General features: G+C 45.9%; 2 protein-coding genes across 5 annotated transcripts in view; one reads left to right on the top strand and one right to left on the bottom strand.

Moving 5' to 3' along the window:
- The window catches only part of LOC104408357 (cytoplasmic FMR1-interacting protein 2), a 44225-nt gene that overhangs the window by 16918 nt on the left and 13964 nt on the right, over positions 1-13343 (bottom strand). For 3 of the 4 annotated variants that reach the window (XM_010017929.1, XM_010017930.1, XM_010017931.1), the window contains 13 exons: positions 12099-12216; positions 11100-11219; positions 10288-10413; positions 9170-9336; positions 8730-8877; positions 8262-8415; positions 7558-7714; positions 6726-6822; positions 6097-6173; positions 5003-5111; positions 4548-4667; positions 3670-3869; positions 3090-3177 (listed from right to left, as the gene is read on the bottom strand). In XM_010017929.1, the coding sequence (XP_010016231.1) occupies positions 3090-3177; positions 3670-3869; positions 4548-4667; positions 5003-5111; positions 6097-6173; positions 6726-6822; positions 7558-7714; positions 8262-8415; positions 8730-8877; positions 9170-9336; positions 10288-10413; positions 11100-11219; positions 12099-12216 (1681 nt within the window). Of the gene's footprint in view, positions 1-3089; positions 3178-3669; positions 3870-4547; positions 4668-5002; positions 5112-6096; positions 6174-6725; positions 6823-7557; positions 7715-8261; positions 8485-8708; positions 8878-9169; positions 9337-10287; positions 10414-11099; positions 11220-12098; positions 12217-13343 lie in introns of all 4 variants that reach the window. The other variant, XM_010017928.1, reaches the window with a different exon arrangement.
- On the top strand, positions 1582-2255 carry LOC104408356 (fibronectin type III domain-containing protein 9-like). Its single transcript, XM_010017926.1, is given in 2 exon segments — positions 1582-1923; positions 1926-2255. Coding segments are annotated over 2 exon segments (672 nt in total).

The raw sequence follows: 13343 nt of genomic DNA, 5'->3' as shown, positions 1-13343 counted from the left end.
TAAGCAGGAGGTCAGAGTCTTTGAAAACCCAGTTCCTGCTCTCATAGCACAGCTTAGAAAATGTTAAAAACCTAATAGACATTGCTGCAGCATCAGGGATGAAAATCTGCTGCTCGATGGGTTTGGCTTAAACCAGAAGTTTGAATGTGCAAGAAATCATAGTATTACAGACAAAGCCCCGGAGTGCTAAACTATCAATGTGTACCACAGGCCAGGATCCCACATTTCATACCATGTGCCAATATGTCTCTAATGCAGACCCTGCTGGGGACCAGTGATGGTCTTGCTGGGGGACTGCGGATAGGGGAAAACCAGAAAACTGCAAACAAGCCAGCAAACAAAACTACCTGGCTTGCTTGGGAGACATACGTCTCCCAGGCAGAAGCTTTTAGGGATAACATTCCCTAATCACTTGAAGATGCCTGCCCATCCTTCCGTATTGGTTGCTATGGTGAGAGATGACGGAGCCCCAGAAGGATATAATAGAAGGCAGCGCACAGGGAAGGGATTTCGCAGAGGTAGGAGGGAGGAGAGCAGTTGGGAAGAGGGGAAGGCTCTGCCTGCCTGTGGCCACACTGCTCCCCAGCACCAACAGGAGGTAAGTGGCTGCCCTGGCCCCGGGAGGGTTCTGCGATGGGTGCATGTGCTGCACTGCTCTTCATGTAAGAATGGCTGAACTGGTCATTGAGACGAGCTGATTCTTGAATAAACTAAAGTTAGTTATAGAGAGGGAGGAAGAGGGAAAGAAGAAACCGGCTCTATTGCATGCAGCTCTTGCTTAGAGCACTGGGATGGTTGGGAGAGAGAATGCTGCAGCAAGGTTCATAGAGCACTCTAAAGGAGTGATGGACTGAAGTGATTTGTGGCGGTTGCTAAACAGTACTTTGTTAGTGGTCAGTGTCTTCTATCTGAGGGAGAGCTTTGTACTTATTACTCATGTATTTGTATTTCCCTAAAGGCATCGATTTTATATTTCATCAATCTCCAGATTTCATATTTACGATCCCGATATTACAGTGTGAGATGCTGCAGGAATAGAAAGAGTTTATGCTCCATTAAGCAACAAGTAAGGTACAGCAAATGCAGCAAAAAACTTAAACCAGTGAATTAATCATTACGCAGCTTTTAAAACGTTACTTAGGGGTAAAACCAAAGTATTTGTTGGCACTTTCACAAGCTGGAGCTAGCTTAATTATCAGTTTATGTTAATCACACTTGCAGTGTCCTTTCTATTCCATGGGAAACAAAAAAGCTAAGAAAGCTTCCTGTATAGACAACTAGTCAGAAAGAAGAGATTAAAAAAACCCAAAATCTAACTAAGGCATAAAGTATGGCTATGTCCCAGTTGTTTTTCTGCTTTTGAAGCAGGGTGATACAGTAGTCCAGGCACCAGCAGGATTCATCTTTTGTAATTTTATCCATCTAAGACCCACCAGCTAATCTAAACTAGCCAGGCATAGTCCTGACTCCGATCTAAGGGCCAGTGAAGCGGTGAAAAGACTTTACTGATGTCAGTGGCCCTTGAGCCTGTATATGAATGAGGAAGCTCAGCCTCTCCCTGCATCTGGTTTCAGGGACGCAATGAATATCGAAGTGCACAACATCACTTACACCAGCGCCACCGTCTCCTGGGCCATGAGCAACCCCTGTCCAGAGAACTACTACCACGTCATGTACCGCCCCAACTGGAACAGCATCTTCGCTGGCTATTTACGCCAAAACTTCCACCGTGAGGAGCGAGTTCCTCACCCACTCAGCTCCCTCGTCCTCCACCGACTCACACCATCCACCATCTATGTTCTCTGCATCACATGCAAGAACTCTTACCCCTCCAGCAACCACTGCACCACCTTCCACACTCTGAACAAAACCCCTCTGATTTTCGGCGGCTCTAAGCATGATTCGGCGGCTCTAAGCATGACCCTACCACTTCCATATGGATGGTGAGCAGCCTGCTGCTCCTCTGCTTCTCTGCTCTCCTGGCCTACGGCTGCCTGCAGTTCTGGTCTGCACGGTGCCACCGGGCTGTGAGGCTGAAGCATCCCAATGCCAGCCGTGAAGAAGGGAGCAGCTCGCTGGAGAGGCCACTGGATGATGGACTGAGAGAGGAGTTTCTGGAAGTCCCCATGACCACCGTACTAATGAGGAGCTCCAGCTTCATGAGGGAGAGCCCCTGTAGCTCCCCTCACAGCTTTTTTTCCTATAAAACCAGTGATGATAAAAAGGCCATCTTGCCACAGCATGGCCTTCAATGAGAGCAAAATAAAGGGAGATCCTGCTTGGAGAACCCTGCTTGGTTCACGCTGCTCTTTCCCAGCTCTTGCCAACAGGACTGTCTGTGTGTCTATGGGGGCTTTTTGTCCCAGGGTAGAACATGAGGCAGGGACATTGGTTGTAGGGAGAAAGACTTTTGTCAAGTGGCAAAAATATTCTCATTTGCTGAGGCTTTGTAGAAAGAAACCAAGTCAGGTCTCTGGGAAGGACCAGGCTCAGCCGACTGCAGTGTCATTAGCTAATCTGCATCAGTGCTGTAGATTCACTTCAGAGTCATCCATCGATGTGCACGACAAACTCCACTCAAGTAGTTTTACACTTGAGTGATCCTCCACTAGCATCACACCCTAAGCCCTCGTAACACCTGTATAAACAGTCATCACAGCCTGGCAAAAGAGGTGTTGTCAGTATCAAGTAGTCTCTTTCGCACACACAAGTATTTTAGTAATTCCCATTTTGGACTACAAATAGGTTTCCTGAAGTACCTTCCTTGGGGAGAAGCACTGCTTTGGAGCTCAAACTTGCTTTCCTCTATCTGCATTTGGGTGGATGTGACTTGGTCTCAATGCCAACACCAAGCACAGAGGAGTGTCAGCATCCCCTAACATAGGCATGTTATGGAGAAAAATATAGGAAAGCAATAGCAAAAGCACACTGAATCTGCTGCTTGCATGGCTTTTTGGTTTCACACGGCAATGTGACCCTGTAAATTTGCACCCACCATTCTGTTAATGAAGTAATTCTTGCATTTCTTTCTTCCTAAATAAATACTTCCAACATCCACCCCTTCTGGCTCTTGTGGCTCATTTACTGACCTTGGATCCATAGAGGTAATATGGCTGAACATTGGCTGGCTTGTCCCGCTGGGGTTCCTGTGTGAACGGGATTGCTGTCCTCACAAACCTGTGGCAGGCACAGGAGACAGGGAGGAAAGTGGTCAGAGCCTGGTTAGTTGTGTTGAGCACAGATACGGGATGGTCTGGGATAAACTGCAGTTGCAGGCTAATTAGCAGCTCATCACAGGAACTGGAACGCAAACTCCTGTCTTAATCTCTTGGTAGCGTAAAACATCAGTTTAACCTACCAAAGGTGAGGTTTCTTCCTATTTGGGGTAGGCTAGAAATCCATGTATGAGCAGCTACTACAGCTGCTCAGTAAACCAACCCTCCAAACCACACTCGCTCTGCTGCTTACAACTCACTCACTTGAATTTGCTACTAACATTTTCAAGGCCAAGGGGAGCTGACGGGCTTTAACTTCATTTTAAGTGTAACCGTTGTATCCCATAGGGAATGCAAACCTCACTGCAACGCATGTGAATTTCATGTGGCAGGTTTGACACTTTGAAAGAAGAGCAGGGTCTCCAGTAGCCCCTGTCTTGCTTTTCCTCCTCACCTGTTGGTGGATCCATTGTAGCAGTAGTTGGGTAGAAAGTCAAAGTTGAGCTCCCAGAAGACGTGGAGGGTGATGCGCCCATAGGGTGCAGAGACGTTGTGGTTGGCTTCCCGGAACATGGCATCAAAGCTGTCCAAAGTCATGTGCTTGCACAGCAGCCTGTGAGTCAGGCGATTTATTTCCAAGAGCCACTCCAGCTCCTGCAGCACATAAAGCAGCAGCAAATGCAAGATATTACCAAGATGACAATAGAAACAGCTGATTTCATTGCCAAGGGAATGATTTTACATCCACACCCACACAGAACTTTTCAGGTGAGGATGTAGCAAATGCTAAAGATATCTGTTTAACCCAGTGGCCAAGGCCAATTGCACTTCCACTCAAGGGTGTCCTGGTCTGGTATCTCTAAAACCTGCAGGAAGCAAAATGAGTTTGTTCCCCACTGAGTGCTGGCTGGCTTTCACACCAGAATCCTCCAAAGGTGGAAACTAGTAATTTTACACTGCTTGACTCTGATGCTCCTGTAACGTATCAGACAGCAAATCCTGTACACACACAAACAATGCCTCAGCCACCTTTACCCAGCAGGGGAATCAAAGCCAGGATTTCCTTCTCCCAGATTACAGAACTCTCTTAGATGAGCTCTACAATATCTAACTGCTGACTGTCTCCTTACGATTTATGCAGACACTTAATGGTCCAGCAATAATGCAATTAAAGCTTCATAAGCAGAAATAGTAGAGACACGGCAGCATAAAGGAGGACACATGGCTGGCCGAAACCTACTGTAGGTGGGACTTGAAGCAGAAGATAGTTAACTGTATCCATAGCACTGTATTGTTCCCTATTCATACTCACAGTCAGTTAACAGTTCTTACCACTATGGATGTCAGGTCCTCACTCTCAAAGCGGCTAATGGCCTGGTCTAAGGATTTGTACATCGCTGCTGAGATACGCTGGGTAATGAGCCTGTTCAGGTCAATTGATCTACCTAGCAACTGGGAAGAGAAGACGTTTGCATGTTATATACAGATGGGGAAAAGGTACTTCAGGTTTTTTGTAACAGACACAAATTAAAACCAAACATCCAAGCCTGCTTAAAAGTGAAAGTAGTGATGCAAATGCCCCAGTTGTGTTTATCACTATTTAAGAGGGAAGGAGGGAAATGTGGAGCACAACTCATTTTCCCCCCAGGCCCCATGCCCTGAGCGTGGTGTGTCAGAAACGGGTTCAACCCTTCTCATTCCAGCACCATCCTCATCTGAGCCCAGCACTAGGATGGCAGCCACCAACAAAAGGCTCTAAGTACTGGAGTCTACTGCTTTCATAGTACCTGGACATGCCTCTGCTTGAGCAGCGTTTCGTAGCGGTTGGATGGTGGGTATGGAATAATCACCCCATAATTCTTACACTCAGCCCGGAAACGTTTGTCCAATAAAACACTGAAAAAGAGGAAGCAGTGTCAGGAAAAAAGAAACACACACTATCAGCTTCTGTCTGGATCTTTTCAGAGTTGTTTTAGCCTTTCTTTTCATCTTGCTCTGAATGCCAAGAAATTTCCACACGCTATTAACTGTTTAAAACACTAAATCACAGAACAGCGGTTGTTATCTGGGGAATGCCATAGTGTTGTCCATCATTCTTAGCTTTTAAAGCTACATCATTCAAAAAGATAAAAGATTGTGCTGAAAGGTATCACTAATGCCAGGTACTGGAGTTGTCCCACAGGTGTGCTCCCTCCTTGAACATCTGCTGTGGGAACATTTGGTTGATGATGGTGATTGCCCTCCTTCTCTAAGGCCAAATCTGATCTAGAGACAAAACTCCTTGCAGAGTTACACCAAAGACTTGCTTGGGGACATGAGAGGAGGACTCTCACTAGAGTTCATCCATGTTCTTTAAATTGGTAAGAAGCAAATGTCACAAAGGGCTTATCTTCCCATAAGGGAGTCAGTGACTCTGCAGAAGTCCTACAGACAGCAGGTCTGATGTGTGACCTAAGATACTGAGTTACCCTTCTCACTTTTACAAGTTCTTCTGATTTACTAAGGTGAGGACAAGTGCACGTTCCTGTTTCCTACAGAGGGGAGGCTTTCACTCATCTGCTTTGTACACAAACAGAAGTCAAGCAAGGACATGTCTTCAGTAGGCTCAGTTTGCTTTTCTGCTGCTCTCCCAAACTGTACTCAGCAAGCTACTTAGGATGCCAATTATTATTTTTTCACTTTTAACCATGTCTCCTTGCCACCATTAATTCATTTCCACATCTATACTGATATGACGTGGACAGTCAGCTCTGTAGGACAGGGATGATCTATTTTGTTGTGTCTACTTGCAGTGGTTACTCCCTGAGGGAAAACTTTTGGTTAACAGCAATTTGGATACAGTGATTATCATCAGTCATCATCAGCAGTCAGGTTCTCCTACCTGCCAGCCATTGCTTTATAATAGGCAAAGATCTGATCTGCCAGCTTGTACACAAATTGATCAAAGCATAAATTCACCTGGGGGAGAAAAAACAACACTTTGTGAGGTTGTACCAGCACAGAGCATCTCCTTCCTACACATGCAAGATCAATACAGCTCTAATTTAATCAACAGAGCTCTAATTTAATACATACATGTATGTCATGCTATCTGAAAACTGCACTGAGGTTCTCACATACTGAGGTTAAACAGAAAATTGCAGTCACATTTCTCTCTTATAGTTTCTGCATATTCTTACAGGTCCTGGTCCCCCACCCTCAATCATCCTTCCCTCTCCAGGATCTCTGATTTCTCATTTTGCTCTGATGTCTCATAACCTTCTGCCCATCAGACAGACTCTTCAATGTTTGACAGCCTTTGGCTTCCATGGTTCCCCATGGGTACAGCAAAGCTGAAGCCCTTAATCACTTCTCTGGAAATCCTGATCTTTTGAAAACTTCTCAGTCTGATGGGGTGTTTTTTTCTGAGGTGACTATGATGAATTCACTGAACTGCTAGGTGAGGTTGTCAAACAGGGCAATGTGACCCCAGTGAGCTACTTCCATGCAATAAAGATGAAGAGAACTTACTTCAGCTTCAATTTCATCGTATAGGAACTGCTTTTTGAACTTGGTCAAGGCATAGTATGCGCTGTCATTATAGAGATCCAAGGGGTACAGTACATACCTGGGGGCAAGAAGACAGATCATGTCTTAAATTGACTCTGGAGCATATCAGCATAAACAGCAGGCAGTGTATGTGCCCTGCTCATTGCAAAAAGTGGCTTTTCTCTGACTTCACTTCTATCATTTCCACTCCCTCCAGCTCCTCAAATACTCCCTCTTGCTCTTTTTGTCCTGCTGGAAGCAGCTACAACAGATCTAGATTTGAGCTGTGACTTGTTCAATCAAACATTTGCTCCTTCTCTGCCCTCAAGAAAGCTTTCACCCTGCCCTCACTCCACAGAACGATCTGACAATGGCCATTAAATGGAAAACAAAGTTTTCTTCTTTTATCCTCCTCATTAGAGGAGGATATTCTGAACATAACTACACTTGCATAACAGCAATTCTTCTCATTACTTATCACATATATGAAAAAAAAAGTGTTTAGATGCCTTACCCAGGGCCCACATCCCTTTGGTTGCACATGCTGTCTGACTGCTGCATGCAGATGACGGTACCACCAAGTTGTGCCCACATCCAAATACAGTTTATGATGCATAAGTAAGTGCCAGTACAGAAAGCTGTGTGCATCTACTAACAACGTACTCATATAGTATATATCCATGTGACAGCAAGTCAGGAAATATCTGTTTTCCCTCCACATCAAAAAGACTGTTCATCACCAGCCTACCCTTCTGAAAACAAAATCCCAAGCCCCAGCACATACACAGTCCCAGCACAGCACATCAGCTCTTACTCCATCATGGAGGGTTCTTTGGTTTCCAGAATATGGTCCGTGAGGATCCAGGGCATGGACATTTCAATGGGGAACTGGATGCGGCGGCCCATGGTCAGCTCCAGGAAGAATTCCCGGAACCAGAGCTGGGACAGGTCACAGCACTGCTGCAGCGCTTCTGAAATGTAGAGGAGATCCCCCCAGAGGGAGGGCACCCACGTCACCCCCATGGGGATGGCAGCAAGGGGAGAGCACAGGAGGCAGCTCCTGCAGCCTCAAACTGGACTGGTTTTGGGTATGGAACACTTTTATAGCATCTCTCTGTTTTCAAACCCAGACTATGTCCATGCTGTCTGAGCACTTTGTAGTGGAGGAAAAAAGAAGGGATAGTTCTTTTTGCTCTAGAGCTCCAAGGAGAACATTTCAATGGCTCAGAGTTACTCTGGAAGATTTCTGCTGTTCCCGGTGGCTCAGAAGTTTGTCTGGGACAGAAAGAAAACTCTAGTCCTAGAAAATAAACTGCCACCTATTGCTATTTCATATTGATAACTTGTTCCTGTTCACATAATGATTACTACCTAAAACATGCCTGAATCAGGCAGAATTGGGACACTTGGAAAAAATCAAGGAAAATCTACACAGTCAACAAGAAGCAAAGCTGATCTATCTTTGCTTTTCTGAGTATGCAAGAGTTGAACTCGAGCCTCCCCCTGCCATAACCTCACCGCTGATGTTGAGAAGGTGGGTGAAGAAGAAGGACTGCTTGTGGAACTCCTCAATGGCCAAGACTATTGGCCCATCCAAGCTGCTCCTCAGTGTTTTCTTTGAGCCACTCTTGTCTGCTATGAGGGACTCCAGCATGGTCCGCACCATGTAAAGCTGTGGAAGAAAGAGTCGACACGCAGTTACCCCCTGCAGTGAAACACCACCACACACAGCCATAGTGCTCTGCAATAAAAATTAATACCTCTCCTGTAAGGTACTATCTTTCAGAGCTAGAAATAATTACACCCTAAGAAAGGAGGCTTTGGGAACTGTACAACAAATTAGGCATCAAAACAACATTTAACACACAACAATGTGAAGACTTTGTGGAACAGACCGTGGAAACAGCTGCTACTTCACAGGGTGGGAGACTCCTACATGGCTGTAAGACCATTAATTCCTTACACAGGAGATGGATGTTTACATACCTGTGTACTTGATGGTCCTACTGCTCGTCGTGGGACTTTAATATCAAATCCACCTTTAGGATCCTTTTCACCTCTCAGGCAAGGATCATTTGGAGGCTCTCGACCTCCCTCCCAGTCACAGATCGTCTTCCGAATTGCCTGAAGGACACTGGAATAGATGGGAGAGGGAAAGTAGTGCTTAAGCTTAATTCTTCAAGATTAAAATATTAACTGCTGTGCACTTGTGGGAGGAAAAGTATCTGAGATGGGGACGTACACTGTTGTTACGGGGGGAGTGATGCCCAGAAGTTACCTTAGAAAGAGCTGCTGGCCAAGGTATGTTGGCTGGTTGTATAGCCTGATGTATATGCAGGGCCACGTGCTTATAGAGTACCAAAGAATTAAACAAATGCTTTGCTTTACGTAAGGCTTTGCTTTACATTCAAGAAGGACAGACTGACCTGATCAGCACGTTCTTCTTCTTCCTGACCGCCTGCCTGAGTGGCTCTCGCAGGGTCACCTGGGCAAAGTCCTGCAGGGCTGCATAGATAGTGTTGCGGATGGCTTGGTTAAAGACACTCTCCATCCGGCCCATCAGCACTTGCAGACCTTTGATCATGGCAATTACCTGAAGTAAAAATAAAACTGGATGTATTTGCTATTTTTCCATTGTAAGAAGAGGTCCATAAATCCAACATTAAGAGAACCTGGGACTAAATTAATTCTACTGAAGTAACTTAGATCCAGTAATTAGGTGGGTGGTTTTTTTGACATTAGCTGCTTTACAGATCACAACAAGCTGAGGAGAGCATTTACACCACTAGTTTCTTGCAAATGGTCCCTGTCCCTTGGCAGGCTGTTTCCACTCCTGATCTCTTGGTATCTTTAATAACACATAATCCCAGGAAACTGCACATGCTCCACATGTGGATGCACTGTGTGGCTTCCACAGACCTGCATCTGCAGCAGGGCACAGTCCTCCCTGTACAGGACTACAGAGGAAATTCCCAGGAGGGAGTGAGCCACAAAAATTAAAGCACTATTCAAACCACCTTGGAATGTGTGAAGGAAGATGAAGATTTGGAGGCTTCCCTCAGCCAGGCTCACTTGTGTTTGCACAGCGCCTGTATGTAGCTCCTGATCTTGCTCCAGATCACACTGCTCTTGCAGGGCTGCTGTATTCGGTTTGCATGGCAAGGGTTTGGTAGCAGGGGGAGCTTCTGTGAGAAGCTGCTAGAACCTTCCCTCTGAGATGGACCCGCCGCTGGCCAAGGCCAAGCCCATCAGCAATGGTGGGAGTGCCTCTGGGATAATGCATTTAAGAAGGGGGAAAAACCCCTGCACAACTGCAGCTGAGAGAGAGGGATGAGAATATGCGAGAGAAACTCAGAGATTCCTCTGCAGCTTGTGGTTCTGGGCAAACTAAGGGCTGCAGGGATGTCAGAACCCTTAATCCCATGGGAATGAGGAACTGGCTGAATATGGTGAGATGCCCTTTCCTCCTTTTCCCCTGGCCTGAGGAACATGAGACAGGAAACCAGCCCTGGCTGGTTCTTACTCTTTTGTAGCTGGCACCTACCTCCACAAAAGCAAACTTCTCTTCACTGGTGTAGTTATACCGTGTGGCTCTCTCATATTCTTCTGCTGTTCCTGGGCAATCCTTGTTACAGAATTTATCTGTGGGATGAACCAGCTTCCAAGAGTACTAAAAAATGGAAAAGACACTGTCAACATTGCAATGAGTAAGAAGCCAGGCTGGAAGGACTGAAGAAGGCCCTATGCCAGGAAAACACTCCCTAGACATTACTACAGTTGTTTGACATTTGTTTGGGAGCAGAATTTACTACAGTTGCTTGACGTTCGTTTGGGAGCAGAATTTGTGTTTCTTCCTGGCTTTATTATCATGGCACTGAACACTGGTTTTGTTTATCTCAGAGGTTACCAGTCATGTTTTGACGACCATGGCCTTGTGTTGAGATGTGGCTGAAATCTTGCAAATTAAGAATTTCCATCATCATCTGAATTGCAGTTTTAGTTGCTCAAGGCCCAGACTTATCCCAATCAGCTTTCACGACTTAACCAAGGTGTTCAGGTTAGGAGAACAGTCACCCAGTCACCCAGTCCCCCTCTAACATCAGTGGGGACACCCCAGCACCTGCAAAGAGTGGGCAGGTCCAGGGTGAGATGATCAAGCTCTCTTTCTCCAGTTGGTACAGAGGGTGTTCAGGGTCATTAGCTGCCTGATCTTAGCATGTTTGTTGATGGCTTAAAGCTGGGTGGCATGAAAGCAAGCTCACCTTTCACAGTCTGTTACGTGCCATGCTGAAACGTTCATGCTCACCTGGGAAGAGGAGGACGTTACACACCCAACACTTCCATGAATGCACTCACCACTTCCATGACGTGGGCACTCCACTTGGACAGCAGCTGCAGTCCCCGTAAAGCGAGATCAAAGAGCTCCCTGTACTCTTCATCTGATTTCTGGCTGTCCAGTCCTGAGCCAGTGACCACCTGGAGAACATCACATCACATCAGGGCTGGACTCAGCAACTTGCTGCAGAGGCTTCACTGAGCCAAATAGCAGCCACAGATTGCTTTTCAAATCCCAGCTGAAATGAATTCCCCGTGACCTTACACAATCAAGATAAAACTGAGCAGTGCATATATTGTCCCTCAGGAAAAGGGGTATAACTTGGCAAGGCTCTTTTTGCCCAGGCAGTCAATTTCCTACAGAAAAATGAGTCTGACCTGTCACCTCAGAGCACATAACTGACTGTTTTCATTCTGCTTTCCTATTCCTTTTTGATAATCTAATACTACTGAAATCCTTGAAAGTCCTTTCCTGATTTAAAGATCAAATAAGCATTTACAAATGCCAAAAAGAAAAGGGTTGAGAATGCTAACAATTCATTAAACTAACACTGGTGAATGAGGATCATACATCTGCAAAAACCAGTCACAGTTTTTGTGCATCAGAGAGGGTGCAGGCATTCAGTAACGAAAAGAACAGAGATGCTCTCATGAACTCTCCTCGAAGCCCTGACCCATAGCTCTGTGTAACAGAAAAGACCCATTTGCAAGTCCTGCGTGTTCTGCCCCCTGGCTCTTCATAAACACTTAGCTGCAAAATCTTTTCTGCTTCTTAACAAAACTGTGGTCAAAGACCAAAAGCTGTTGTAGTAGATCTTCTGGTGCACATGACTTTGGACCTGCTGGGGGCCTTTCACAACCTGCTTTTTAATGGGTGGATTGAGAAGTGGTTTGTTCCATCTATGTCCTTCTTCCCTCCTCAATGTACGTCAGAGGCAGAACATACTCCTGCCACACTTGTCCTCTTCAAGCCCCATCTATCTAATAAGCCTGATTATGGCGATTCCCAGCTGAGCTTACCTCACTGTTGCTGTAGCGAGCAAGCTCTGAGATGAAGCGGATGTGGTCATCTCGTATCTGGACCATCTGCTCACAGATGTTGTACTGGGGACTGATGCTGCTCTGAGTGCATGTCCACCTGGGCAAAAAACACAAGCGTTTCAAGGACAGGGCATGGGCTCCACTCAGACACCCCCAGGGATAAAGCTTTGTGCTCAACTGCTCTCTTCACTTCAATGTGCCCAAGACATGCCACCTTCAGGGCAAATGGCAGCCTGTGTCGTCTGTCATGTTCCCTGGTATGTGGAGTCTTCCAGAGGTGGTCTCACACAGCATGATGGGGATGCTTGCCTCACCTTTCAGCCTGAACATCTCCGCTCCATCCACCCTGAAAGCTGCTCTCCATGCTGGGCCCATCGGCAGAGAGAGCTCTTTCCCAGGCCATTGTTGGACAAGCTTTTAGGGAAGGATGAACTGCAAAGACCCAGCATCATTTACATCTTTTCTCCTAAACCTAAGGATAATCATCCCCTTAGAGTTCATTCCTCCAGGTCTGAAACAGCTGGGTCGTGCTGCCTTCTCCTGCAGAGAAAGAATCTGTAAAAGGCCAGCAAGGGAATAGCCCTCCCACTTTGCTTTTGGTTCTGACTCACACTGCCAGCTCAGTGAACAATGTGGAATATAAACAACAAGCAGAATATGATTAAATGAATGAGATTTTCATTTGCATTGAGCCACATGAGCCACGTAACAGTGTAATGACGTCCTAAAAGAAGGCAGTGCTCCCCTTCCAAAGGCACAGTCATATGAAGAAATGGTGCAAATCAGGTGCATTTAATTAAACATCTCCTTTTTCCCCATTCTGCATTAGCAACAGATGTAGAACCAGAATGGCTCTATCTAAACGCTTTGTGCAAGCAAAGATCTCTCAGTGAGACTCTCATGTCTTACTCTGTGATCACAATGTAAAAGTTTACATCTTGCTTTCCCTCCCCAAATAATTGTCCATCTTACTATAGATAGTCATCTTCTCCAATCTAGATTGGCAGTACAAAAGGAAGGTGAGAAACCTGCCTCTGATATGGACATAGACATGAAGACGTATTCCTACAGTTAACTGTGAGACACTTGTTGCCAATGTTTGTGGTGGTAGAAGGTTCTGGAAGTGCTGGTCCATGTCATCCCTCATGAAATCCATCCTCCCGCAGTCCCATTGCTCCACTCTTACCCGTTTCATGTCCTGTGCTCCCCACCGGACAATCGGCA

Source organism: Nestor notabilis, unplaced genomic scaffold (genome assembly GCF_000696875.1).
Source record: "Nestor notabilis isolate BGI_N333 unplaced genomic scaffold, ASM69687v1 scaffold26657, whole genome shotgun sequence".
NCBI classification, from domain to species: Eukaryota; Metazoa; Chordata; class Aves; order Psittaciformes; family Psittacidae; genus Nestor; species Nestor notabilis.
The sequence above is the reverse complement of the archived record's forward strand: the minus strand, read 5'-3'. Positions and strand labels throughout refer to the sequence as shown.